Below are 13738 nucleotides of genomic sequence, written 5' to 3' on the forward strand. Positions count from 1 at the left end.
TGCTTCTCACTAGGTCTTCTGCTAAAAGCAGAGAAACGTGTGACGCATCATAAACATCTACCACATCTTAACCAACAGATGGAATCCTTTTAGCTCTGTGATCAAAATACTCTTTGATTAAAATAATTTATTATTTTAAAAAGACAGTAATAACATCTAGGTAGCCACAACACAAATAACGTTCTCAGTTCATTATATATCAAAGAAAATTCTTACATTACGGTAACTTTACATTTGTAACTAGATATAACAGGGAAAGAATTCACTGTTCTTGTGCATCTAAACTGTTGTACATAGTAGTCAAAAAGCAGCCCTATAATGTTCAAGACACATTATAGGTATTCAGTTTTATAGTTGGCTCAGTGTATACTAAAACACACTGACTAAATCACAGAAGCTTTAAGAATGCATAACTTGTACTATATAATTTAGAAGAATTATTTATGCTTTTTTTTTTCACAACCTCATTTGAAAACAGTTCCTGTGCTCTCCTGCAGCATTAAATAATAATAAATGCAGGTATGTGAAAAACTAAAATGATGAAATAAAGGCAGTAGACTTACCAGAATGCATAAAAAGTGAAAGCTAACGAATGAAATCTTTTGAAAAGAGAAAGTCAGGTGCATACATCAAAGCCGGTTAGAATGTCTTTAGCCTATAATCTAATCTGACATTGACCCTGTCAGAGTTACAAGTGTTATTATATTTTTATATTCATATATATGTGTGTATGTTACTCTTAAACTGATACACATTTTGCAAGAGCCACATTTTATTAAGCAAGAAATCATGCCTTTTCAAAGTAACTCCTTTAACTTTTGTATTCTTACATTTAAATGTAACAGTGTCAAAGACAGCAGAATTGTACTTGTCTTTTATTCTTACATTCCTCCTGTAATGTTGTAAGATGCTTATTAAGCACAGGACCACACGCTACTCTTGCCATTCCCTCCTTGGAGACCTGGAGTGTTCCAGGGCTGACTGCCTCAAATTTGTGCTGAATCTTATCCCAACCCAGGAATATCCTAATTCAACAAAACAGTTTTTGGAGCTGTTCCACAAATAGATGATGTATAATCAGCTTTTTCCCAATGGCAACAGTGACAGAAACAATATGTGTGGCAAAAATCCTCTATGTTATCATATGCTTTAATAGGTGTCCTTAGAATTTGTTTTCCAGCTGTCTCCTGTTGATACATCCTGATGGCTAGAGAAACACAATTAGAATGACAAACTCATCCTCACAATGCATTAGACAACATCTAATCACTGAAGTAGAAGAATACTCCTTTAGTATATGAACAAGCATAGGAAATCAATGTATATTTTGGCAAATGAAGTAAAATTTAAATAGGGTTTCATTTTTAGCATGAAAATATGACAGCCCAATTACTTCTACTGCCTACCCTTACACCAGAAGGCTCACTCACAGATTTTCACTTGTTTTTAACTCACTGGTGCTCTTGTTTATTCTACAGTGAAACATATTTTCTAAGGCCAGCAGCCAATAATTTGATTACAAAGTGTCAAACAGTATTTCAGTGAAGATTACACTTTGCATTTGTAAAGTCAAAACACCAAAAACAACCTAAACCAAACAAAAACACCAAGCAACCCCCAAAATCAAACTAGAGGCAAAGAAGTATATATCCAAAGATTACTTAATGAGTGATTAAACATTGATTTGGCAAGTCTCCCAACATCACTTTCTAAAATAACACTTTTCAGCTGATAACTAGAAATTCGGATTCAGACAGTTTGTTGAATTATACCCCGAGGCTGGCACACACAAAGAAAGCTGCAGTTTCTGTTACCATGATACAGACCAAGCTTTCAAGACAAGTGCTGGTGGGAAAGCACCTCTAAGTAATTAGAGGAATTGGGACAGATATTTTAGAAAGACCTTGTTTTGCAAAAGATTAAAACAAAGGAAAAAATTGTCAGTGTCTTATAATGCTACACTAAAGACCACAAGTGTATCCTTTCATTTTAAAACTGAGAATTTATGCAGTAATTAGAGATAGATTTTAGAGCACACTTTACTTGGTTTCGTGAAAAAATAATTTAAGGAATTTCTCCTGTCCCCAGTTTGCAGAAAATATCATGGAGGATCAAACATGGTATTATTAAAAAATAAAATTTGGATTTTAAATATGACATTTCCTTCATTTTCCTATGCATGCCTGCACCTTCATCCGTAACTAAGAGCCATGTACTGAGTTTTAAAGCATTAGTTCCCTGCATTGCAATAAGGTCACACTCAGACTGCCTCCTGCAAAAACCAGTCACATAAACTAGTGGCGAGTTTTCTGTACTACTTGGAAATGTTCTCCAGCTCTAGAGATATTTAAACAACATACAAAGCATTTGCTGTTAAAATCAGAGTTAAAACATCATTGTTTTAAATTGCAATTGCTCCCTTACAGTGATGAACAAGAGAATATAATTTATTAGGCTATTTATTTATTTACTACTTGGAAAGATACACTACATATCTGGATGAAATGCCAGCCATAATAAGTGAACCTGTGTATAAAGCACTTACTTTGATAGTTTAAGTATTATTTACACTTTCAATAACTGCAACTTGAGCATGTAGTATACTATTGGATATGAAATGTATTTCCAAAGTAGGATGTCCATGATACAGAAAAAAAATACAAGATTCCTGGTACTTCTGCTAGGAAAGTTAGTGGTAACTAGAGTTCTGCCTTAGGAAATGGTAGAGAGGACATGGGAATTTCAGCTGAGATGAATGCAAGAGAATTCATGGGTAACTAGAGCTTGGATTTACCACAATCACTCTCCATCTGGATTGCAGCAGCTTTGTCAGAGGGTTGCAATGTGCATTTGGGGTTGGGCATGTGCCAGGAAGACCCTTGGCTATTTTTTGCTGCATGAAACACACCTGCTCTCCCTCTAGAGCTGCTGCATGGCAGTGATCAGCTGTTATTATGGGAGGCAAGTAGACTATCATATCTACTAAACCAAATTTAAATATCTACCTTTCCAAAAGGGGATGGCAGCAGCCTTCCACTCTCTCTTGAGCTGGATCGCGGGACAGTTTTACCCACGCTCATTTCCTCTTCACACCTGGCTATCTTCTTTTTCAGTTTCTCTCTTCTTTGCTGGTCGGCAACTTAGGAAAGAGACAAAGTTTGTCAGATCCAAACTGTAATATTATTCTTTTTTTGTCTTAAGTGGTTTGAAAACGTCATAGGGGTTTCCAGTTGCTCAGCAGACCACTGAGATATGTTCCATGTCTACCACACAGCAATTATAAAAATTTACCTCTCTTCTTATAACAAAAATATCAAAGAGTATGCTGGTTGCTGAAGCTGTATCATAGCTGAAGTTGTACCTCAGCTTCCCTGAAGTATTTTCACCTCGCAAACAAATACACCACTGTGCTGGAATTCCAAGATCAGCATTACTAACAGAGCACTCTGCTCCAAAAGCCCACAAGTTTGCTTTCATTTTTTTTACTTTCTTTGACTATATTCTTATCCAGTACTTCAGGAAAAAAAAATGTTTCCTGTTAATAAATTTGATAGATAAGAAATACATGATCACACCGTGCAATAATAGTGAGTGGTCTCCCAAGTACAGAAATCCATAGCAAAATAAGCATGTTCATGTCAAGAATATTAAAAACGAAGGCAAACACTGTGTAAGGGCTGCTGTCAGATCAAGGGGGTAAATTGCTGTCAGTTTACATTGGTCTGCAGTCCCAGACCTTGTTCAAGTGTCCATGCAGCACAGAAGATGAGTTACATATCTGTGCCATCAGATAAAGAGAGAAGCCCAAAAGATGGGTAAATTTTCTGCGTTTGAGTTTTCTATCAGTCACCTACATTTGGTATCTTGCATAATACAGCCCAAAGTTTTTGTACATGGTGAGCACCAAAGTGCCACAGATGGAGTCAACAAGTTCAAAAATCCAAATGAGACTGATTAAAAACACAAGTAACTTCCTTCCCAAATGGGAGAGAAGAGGATTTATAAGCAAGCACACTTTTGAAGTCTGTATATACACAACAAAACCTGTTTTAACTCTTGACTACATTTCTCATTCACTTAACACAGACCCAAGTGTACAAATGGTTTGATACAGACACACAGACAGAAAGGCCTCTGTGGATTTCTTCTTTGGTTTCATAATGTATTTATATCATACTCTGGTAGACCTCAATCTTCACACATATTACTATACCTAACTCATGAAAATGTAAATAACTTTGTGGATTAGTGTAGTACATTCTTCTAGACAGCTGACAACTGAAGCAATCTGAGGACATCTAATCAAACTTTAAAATATATGCATCTGTGTACATTAACCTTACAACTACATATTTCTCTAGGAATTATTTAAGTACGTGTATTCATTTTGTTAAGTGCTTTAGCCCCCTTTTAAACTAGAAATTATTCTTTCCGATGCAAAATCCTTGCTCTCGTTCCTTAGGGAAATTCCTCTTTCTCTTTCTTTCAATTCTGACAATTGATACATAAAATACAAAGTAATTTATTTTATGGCTGATGATTTATTCAGTATATTCCATTAGAGAACTCAGAATATGAAATTGCTTTTATTCCTGGAAAAACATTAGCTGAAGTTAAGATACGCTACATTTCTACAACTCTGAATTAAAAATAGGCCTTTAACGGAAAAAATATGCTGTACTATTAAATAATTAAAACTCAATATTGTTCTTCCTACACTGATTTATTATTATATGGCTATTCTAAATCACTATTATTTCTAATTGTGTTTGTCTTAAAAGCTAAAGATGAGCATGCAAAAATTAGCTACAGATAAGAAGTTTTATATGTTTGAGGTAAATAATTACGCTGGGCCAACAGTGTGTGTCTGTATGTGCACATGCATGGAAGCCGAGGAAACTCAAGTCTTGCCTATAGCTCAGGTAAAACAGTGATGGCTGAAATTAGTGTTGAATAAATATCTAGGAAAACAATGAACGAATGAGAGTACTACAAGCAAAAATGCAAATCATACAGAAATATGGGTTTCTTATTTTGTAACCGCAAGTAGATGCCTTATTTCCTTATGCTCAAGTATTTAGGTGAAAACTGGGTTTGTCTAAGACAAGACAGGCATAAACACTTCTCTGCATGTTCTACCTGCATACTATGGCTTAATGTGAGCTTCCAGCCAAAGTGCAAAGCAATGTGAATATTAACACAAAATTGAGTTCTCACGTTGTCCTTATACTGCTTTTTACAGGATAAAGTCTGAGATTTAATATACATGGACAGACTCTGCCTTTACTAGCAAAATTCAAAGCTATAAAAGCCAGGTACTACAAATTTCCCCCAGGACCGCACGCTATGACTCTTCTCAGCCAAAGCAAGGCTTGTGCCCATGCATAAAGCCAGAGCAGTAAGCGAGCCAGGACACTGAGACTGTCTTTGGTTGTCAGAATGACCCACTGGGGCTACTGTCACCTGTGTGGGCAACGTAAAGTCTTTGCCTCACACCAGTTACATAGTGAGCTTTGCTCACCTGATCCACCACGTGTGTTCCAGAAACTATGAAGTCACCCATGTACTAAAAGGCAGAGCAGACATATGCAAAACAGAATGGCAGAAAATCGCAGCAGCAACACATCATGTTGCCAAATCAGGAATTTTCAGGCCAGGTCTGCTGTAAAAGCCAGGAACTGTGAAACTAGCAAATCCAGAGACAGAGAAATCCTTCTGGAACAGAGTTAATGTAGATGTAAACAGGGGTAAGTTAGCATAGCCCTGAGGAGCCACCAAGCAACACAGACAAGGGCACTGCCACAAGAACAGGCATGCCACCGACCTACCTCCCCTCGCTTCACACGTCCTTTCCCCAAGCAGGGACTGGAGAATCCAGTGTTTCTGTTTGGCTTTAGCCAGACAGAAAATGGCATCTTACAAATGGCCCGAACAAGTAATATTACAACTGATGGGTGTTAAAGATACTTAAGGCTGCAGTACATAACCACTTGCCCTGCAGCTGTAAATATCTCAAACGCAGGAAGAATGAGATGAGCATTCAGGAAAAAATGTGCAGTTTTAAAACAGAGATTTATCTGTTAACTGGAAAGGTTGCTCACTGTTCGAGATATCTTCTGCTTCAAATCAATCACAGATACAGCTTCTTTCATTTTCAGTGAGGTTAAACTAAATGTGACAGGAGTGCCCTTGGCACACTGTCATAAACTAGCAGGAAGCTAATATCAACTGTATTTGTTAACAGAGACTTAATGATTTCACTGCAAGTAGCTTTTACTGTACACTGGCTCCAGAAACACATCACATTTGTAGAGTCAAATATGGGAAAAGTTCAAGAGAGTAAGTACATTCTGACAAATAGAAAAAGAAAACTACTAGGTTATTTTCTCTCTTTAAAAAGGGAAAAACTAAATGTTTAGGAAGGAACAAAAAAATAAAAAATAAATCCAAATAACGAGTCCCTTTTAAAGCCTTATTAGAGACTTCGAGATTAATTAAACCTCATTAACTGCTGTGCTCAAAATCACGAAGACTTATAGTAAAGAGAAAATGTATCAGAATATAAACAAAGTAGTAATTTTTGTGTATCAGACAAATTCAGAGTCTGTGAAACTGAATCTGTTGTCTTAATTTTGCCATCAATGAGAGGAAGCAAAAGACCCATTAAGAGCTACCTATAAAATGCTGATCAGTCTGCCACAGAAGTAACCCTTATGCCTAGACAAATACCATTTTCGCAATGAGTACACAACACTTCCAAACTAGAGATCACATTGATATATTTCCCTGTTAGAATACTCCCTCTATAGGCTTGCTCCTTTTTCCCTTAAGCCTAAGCTGCAGTAGTATTAATATTTCTAGACACATGCTTGGAGTTATAAAACCAATGTCATAAACCTGGAAGAAACAAAATAATCATACATACCGCACTCCTAAGTGGCCTGAAAGCTCTGTGTTCACAAGGACAGTATGATTTGGAATGGCAGTGGTTGTCCTTTGCCCTGAATTTCCAATCTCTAAATTTATCATGTCACATCACAATGCAATTGGCAGTTAACTTTCAAGTTACTTCATTTTTGTTGTAAATAATCCATGGCAGACAATGAAATACTAAGTTAGATTTAAATTGAGATCAGCTTGCAGAACAATGTATCTCAAAAGAATTGTTCAACACTGAGCTTTCCTCCATTGTGTTTTTCTATCAGCTATTTTTGCAGTAACACACTTTGATTATTATTTCCCTTATGAATTCTCTTAGAGAAACAATGCAAACATCAACCTTATTTCTGCTGAGCTTGAAGTGCCTGCAGTGACTATAATTAAAATGTTCAGCACATCAGCTGGTGATGTTAATTCTGTAAGCAAGCTCTTCCTTCTGTAAGAATTTTTCCTATCGGCTTTGCACAAATCCCCAGTACACCGTGATTTAAGGACCTGGGGTGAGACCTCATCAAATGCAAACTCAACTTTGCCATTGGATGAGAAGTTGGGGTTTCTCATAAATCTAAATCTGTATTTCTTGACACAGAAATTCTAATTTTCATAATCGTAAGAGACAATTCTGTAGTCCTTCTTCACATCTATTATCAGTAGCACTGTTTCATCAAATAAGGGAGGAATCACCATGAAAAAAGGTGCCAAAGGATTTATTAAGGGCTTGATACTACAGCCTTGCTTGTATCAAACAGAAAGTAGTGTTTGTATCAGGGTATGTACTTCAGAAATGTGAAACCGCTTGGCAAATCTACTAATGGCAGAATGCGGGTAGTAATTTCCATTGCTAAAGCTTGGAAAGAAAGTCTAACGGTGAGACATGAACCCTTCAGAGGAATTCCAGGAGAGGCTAGAAGCACAGGATTATCCCAAATCCACCCACCTCTGATCCTCATCCCACAGACATCTCGCAGATACTTCTGTCAGCCATATGAAGAACGCGGCAGCCCGTGCACAACCTACTATACAGAAATGGTGAAACGCTGCACCAAGGCTGAGGAAAACTTCCGAATCTACTCAGGTGAACCCCCATTTGTGCACCCTAGAGAGAGGTCCAGCTGACTCCTAGGTGGGCTTGAACAGTGGATTTTGTCTCAGGGTACCACTGGGGCAGCCCCCAAGGACAATTTAGACATATTGGACTGAGCTAATGCTGAGAATAAGTGGAAAGCATAATTTTATCCCTGTTCTCGGGTATCCTACAGCTATTTTGTGATCCTAAGTAACAGTAGAAAATGGTATAAAAACAATAATCCCCGCAATGGACAGATGGTAAAACTGGGTAAATTCAGTTAAAAATCATAGACATTTTCAATAATAATGATGACTAACTAGTGAAACAACTATAAAAGGAAATTACATTTTCTGTGTTTGATCTGTAAAGGTCAAGACTGCAGGTGTTTCTTGCTTATGTGCTCTACTTACCATATTCAGTACTGTTGAGTTCCATACTAGCACAACTGGATGAAATTTTTGGTCTGCTTAACCCATGATGTCAGACTAGATGATCTAATGCGTTTTGCTACCACAAACTGTGAAAAATTTATTTATGATGTACTGAATACATATCTAAAATACCTCTTGTAAAAAAAGAAATAAAACCTTTCTGTAGAAAAAACTTTAAAGTAAATAACTTCTGTAAAAAGAAAGAAAAATTGCTACAGTTAAAAGTACAAGCTTCTAAAGATTTTTTTTAGACAGTGGGTTTTCCTGCTCTTCAAAAATTCAGACTTGATAAATATACTAGAGTATCTTTCCAAAGTCATAGGTGAACTCTGAAAACATACATTATTTTATTATTAGTTGCATATGTAGGGACCAGACTCAACAGAAAAGATTCAAAGGCGGGGAGATCTTTTGAAAGCTTCCTGTAAAACAGCAACAACGAGATAGGTCAGAGAGTTTTTCATAAATCTCTGATTTTCATGGCATAAAGAGTAGACAGATATGATGTAAAATATGTATGTGATCACATACAAAAATTAAATTTCAACACAGAATAAAATAAGAATATACATTTATTTATATTTTTACTTTAACATAACCCTCAAGAGCCCTACAAGTCTGAATTATTATCTGCCCCAATCCCTCACTCCCCCCAAGTATTTAGGTTCCATGAGTGCTAGAACAGACTTCTGGTGGGTAACATCTCAGAATACTTTCCTCCCTGCTTCTTCTTCCCCCCTCTTCCCCCAGTATTAAAGAGATCTGCATTCCCAAGCACACTAATCACTGAGATCAGGCTGTACTATCAATATGCCCTGTGGAAAAACCTCTAAACACATGGGTTGAAAAGTTAGTACTGTTAGAAACCAGGCATGTGTAGCAGCAGCTGTCTTACTTGGCATAGCTTTTATCAAGTTTTCTGGCACAAATTTCACAACCACAGACTTCTGATGGCCACTGGTATCAATCAACATGCTTGGACTAATTCTGAACATAGAAGTTTCACATTTCAAGAAGTTTCACATTTTAACAACTATTTTAAGTCAATAAGGTTGATCTAATACCCAAGAGCATGCTCACTGCGAGCCCAGTGCCGTGGCAGCTCGCCCGCTGCGCTGCCAGCTGAGATACCAGGAAAAGAACAGTGGAAACTAAATCCACTTTAAGGACAGAACACATTCAGTTGGGCAGGGAGAATGCCAACTACAGTATCATGTTTAATTCTTGAACACTAATGACTGATTCATGGCAACAACCCCAAAGGGAAACACTCACCTGCTATTTTAGCGGTACATGAAGCACATTTTCAGGGGATGTTTTTAACGCTGTCTGCAGGAACTCTATTTGGTAACTCTATGCTGTTAATAAATCTTAGCATTTCAAACTGAAAATTCTCTTTTTGAAGAGAAACTCTTTGGAAATAGAGAGGGAACGGAAACCTTATTTGGTGTGCAATAAGTAATAAGACAAGGAAAACAAAAATAAAAAAGTATAAATATGCTTCAGTTGGGGCAGTAACATGCACAGAACTACCGGGAGAATAAAACTGTAAACCCCTGAATCTCAGTGACACTATAGAGGTTCCAAAGATATTCAGTCATATTGATGTTGCAACTGTGCCTGGATAATTTATGTATTACTATAAAGAAAAAAAAATAAGTTTCAAAATATTCTAAAATCCTTTTCTCTTACTTGCTTCTTCAGTACTTTTTCAATACTCTCAAAGCCTGAACTACTGGCTGTCATCTCCACATGTTTCATAAAGACAGAGGAAGAAAAACTATTATCTGGTGGATTGCCAGAGACACCGCAAATGATACCTTGCACTGAGCTTAACACCTGAACACGTAACACTTGGTTGCGCTATTATTACAGAACAGAAATCTGTAGTTCTTGATGAATAATATATAGAATACTAGGAAAAAAACCCCAACCACTCTAATTTTAGGTATGAAATAAAGTAAAACAATTTTCAATTTAATCCTAAACATCTAGAGTTCATAAAAATAGTGCAGATACTGGGCAAGGGATGCCTGAGTAGTCTTAACCTTAAATGCCTTGAAGGCAGCGAGACCAATAATGGAGAATTTGAAAGTAGATGGGCCCCAAGGAATTATCCCTTTGCTAACTCTACTCAAATTTCAGCCTGTGTGGCAGTTTCTCACTTGTTTATAAAGTGATCTCAGTCAGGTGACAAAACATACGAAGAAAACAAGTTGGAAAAAAAAAAAAAATCATTGACATGCACATATTAAGTACCAATACTCAAAGATTTTTCTTAGGATAATCTTAAGTATCTGGTACAAACGCATACATGAAAATCCTGGATCTACTGAAGTTCAGATACTTTTGAGGGTGATCATCATGAAACAATTTCAGCTATGGCATCTAAACCCCTTATTACTCCACCATTCAAAACTTGTCTTTTAAAACTGGAATTACCAGGATAAATGCTTTCAAGTAACTTCAGTTGTAATCCTGACGATGTTTGAATTGGACATCTGGACAAAATCTTTTAGCTACACAGATACTGCAACATCAGAACAGGATACTCAGGCTGCAGAATCTCCATCCCTGGAGGTTTCCAAGACTTGGCTGACTGATCTGGTGTTGGCACAAGTCCTATCTTGAGTAGCAAGCTCAAGGAGGACTAAATGACATTTGAAGGTCCCTTACAACCAACATTTTTGTGATTACATGAAAGCAGGTACGTGACAGAAGTTGAGTTTCTGAAACATTAGGAGAAACGATAATACATACAGACTGAGCTGTTGAAGATAAATCACTAGACAGGAAATCTATGAACCTGTCTCTCTCACCTCTATTGAGTAGAATGACCCTCTTCTGAAACGCTAACCAGAACCGGCAACCAAGCTCTGCAATTTCCAGCCTTATGCCTGGGGCAAGTGCTGAACTTCAGTAAAATCAGATGTTGAGACATTTCTCTCAGTCTCGCAGAAAGAAAAAGAAAAAAATGGGAATCTCCTACTGCAAAAAAAAAGGTTTTGTAGCATTTTATACAGACAATTTAAGATTAAAATGTATTTGGGAACATTTTTCAGTATCACAAATTAAAAACACTAGGTTGAGGAATGTTCTAATGAAAAAATTGTGTTTACATGTTTGCTTTATTAATTTGCTTTCTATCTTTCACTCGGCACTCTTTCATTTTTATTAGAGAACATCAAACACCTCACAAAATAAAATCTGAATACAGGCAGAGACACAACACTGTCTTGAAAAGTCACTTTCAGAGAAAAACAACAACAGAACAACAAACAAAATATTTACTGCTTTGTTAAACAGATTTTTTAAAAACTGGAACCTCGTTGTCACTTTATAATTGCTCAGCTATGATGCTCAGCTTCACTTTATGAGCTAGCTCTATTTTAGGAATATAATAAATTTCAACTAAGTAACAATTTGGATTCTCAAGTCTTAGGCTACAATAACAGTAGGTAAATTGATGGTTTTTTGTCTTTAAATCAAAAGCTTTATTTTTTTTCCCCTTAGCTTTAAGGTTTTTTCCTTTGTGAAGAGGAAACATCATCTAGGGCTGTGCTGGTTGTATGCACGTTCTAACAAGATAAAACACACCAGCAGCTTTTTCCAGTCCAGTCTGAAAATAGGTGAAAGAGCAATTTAGCGAGGATTTAGTGTACTAATTTTATCCATCAGATGGGTAAAAACAGAAGTGACAACAAAGGTGAAATGTTTCCGTCACAGCCTGTACAGGAGATTAGTGTTCTGTCTGTGACCAGGACAGAGTTACATAGTCAGACACCACTCTAGGTTAAGATGAACTCAAAGAGAAACATATTGCACAAAGCCTTGCTATCTGAAATGGAAACTACCTCACTACCAAGCACACCTGCTAGTGTCATAACAATTATCTGTTCAGGTTATGGCACTGCTGCTGTCTCCCCAAATGAACACATTATTCAGGGAAAGTCATTCTGGTGTGAAATACACAAGCTATCAGCTCAGAATATTTTATCTGTAAAAACAGCAGACTAAAATAAATGGGCATTTGTTGGTGTTGAGAAAGACCCGATACCTGAGAAGGTATGGCTAATTAGGGAGCTTAAGAAAGATTCTAGCAGATGCAGAAAGGAAACCTACAGGAGAGTTTTATTACACAAACACATAGGTGAAACTTTTCTTCTTACACCAACCCTGTATTTTCATGCTTGTTTCAAAGCAAATCTTGGTAGAGCTGAAGCATGAGAAGGACGATTTTTTTTTCAGATGACAATGCAGAACAGGTGATCTGAAATTCCTACTGCAACCTGCAGAACCCCGATATTCCAGCAATAATATTGTTATTTGTGCTGCACCTTTTGAAAGCAGAAGGAAAGCCCACATACAGCACCTTTGATCTGGGTGCAGCTTGTTGCTTAATTCAGTCTCAACCCATTACGCAGAAGTACTGAAAAATTTCTAATAAAGTTGTGTCTTTCTACCAAAAGGATGACTGATTTCCTGCATAACCTCTAGTTACTCTGATCATTTTACAAGGCAGTATCACTCTGGCTTGACGGGATTTGAGAATAACCACAAAGCATTCCATCCTCAGAAGATTTATCTTTCCATCGGAAAAGATTATTTTATTTTTTTGCAGTACCTCAGCGGTTTTAACTCAATATTGAATTAGAGAAAAAACCAAAACTTTCTCTGATTGCATTAAAGACATAAATATACCTTTGTTATTTTAACAAACAGCTGCTATTCATCCCCTTTGACTAATACACTTCACTTAGTATTCCATAAATCAGTGGTTTGAAAGCATTGCACTTCAGCTAACACTACGAAGAAAGGCTACAGTACTGGTATCTTTAAAGAGTGTTAAGAAATGAGACAACTCCCAGAAAAAGTAACTGCAGTTTAATCCAGGCTATGGGGCTGTGTGCCTGTGGCTGGCTCTGTTCTCTGTGAAATGGAACAAGAAATTTCAGTCCCGGTGCCCACACTCTCAAAATTCCTCTTGACCTTGCACTGGTTAGCTCTCTTGAAAGTTCAAGCTCACATCATATCACAAGACAGGAAAGAGAAAATGCCAAAATTCTCCTTGCGTGCTCCATTAACTGTGTGGATAAAAAGGATCCTAAGCAAAATTAGTTGGGATCCTAAGCACAGCTAATCACTGACAGACTAGATCCATCTCCCTAGCAGTACATTCACTGCACATTCTTACAAATAGCTGGAGCAGTATACAAAAGGCTGAAGAAACAAGCAGATGCATTTATGCTTTATTAAGGGTTATATTCTGTTGTTACTCTTCTATTCCTCTAGTTCTTTT

General features: G+C 37.0%; 1 protein-coding gene across 6 annotated transcripts in view; it reads right to left on the bottom strand.

Annotated features, from left to right (window-relative positions):
- Positions 1–13738, bottom strand: part of SPATA7 (spermatogenesis associated 7) — a 43387-nt gene that overhangs the window by 15206 nt on the left and 14443 nt on the right. For 5 of the 6 annotated variants that reach the window (XM_065063734.1, XM_065063733.1, XM_065063731.1 and 2 more), the window contains exon 5: positions 3006–3139. In XM_065063734.1, coding sequence (XP_064919806.1) covers positions 3006–3139 — 134 coding nt within the window. Of the gene's footprint in view, positions 1–3005; positions 3140–6925; positions 7060–13738 lie in introns of those variants that run through there. The other variant, XM_065063735.1, reaches the window with a different exon arrangement.

This window comes from Columba livia, chromosome 5, assembly GCF_036013475.1.
Source record: "Columba livia isolate bColLiv1 breed racing homer chromosome 5, bColLiv1.pat.W.v2, whole genome shotgun sequence".
Classification (NCBI taxonomy): Eukaryota; Metazoa; Chordata; class Aves; order Columbiformes; family Columbidae; genus Columba; species Columba livia.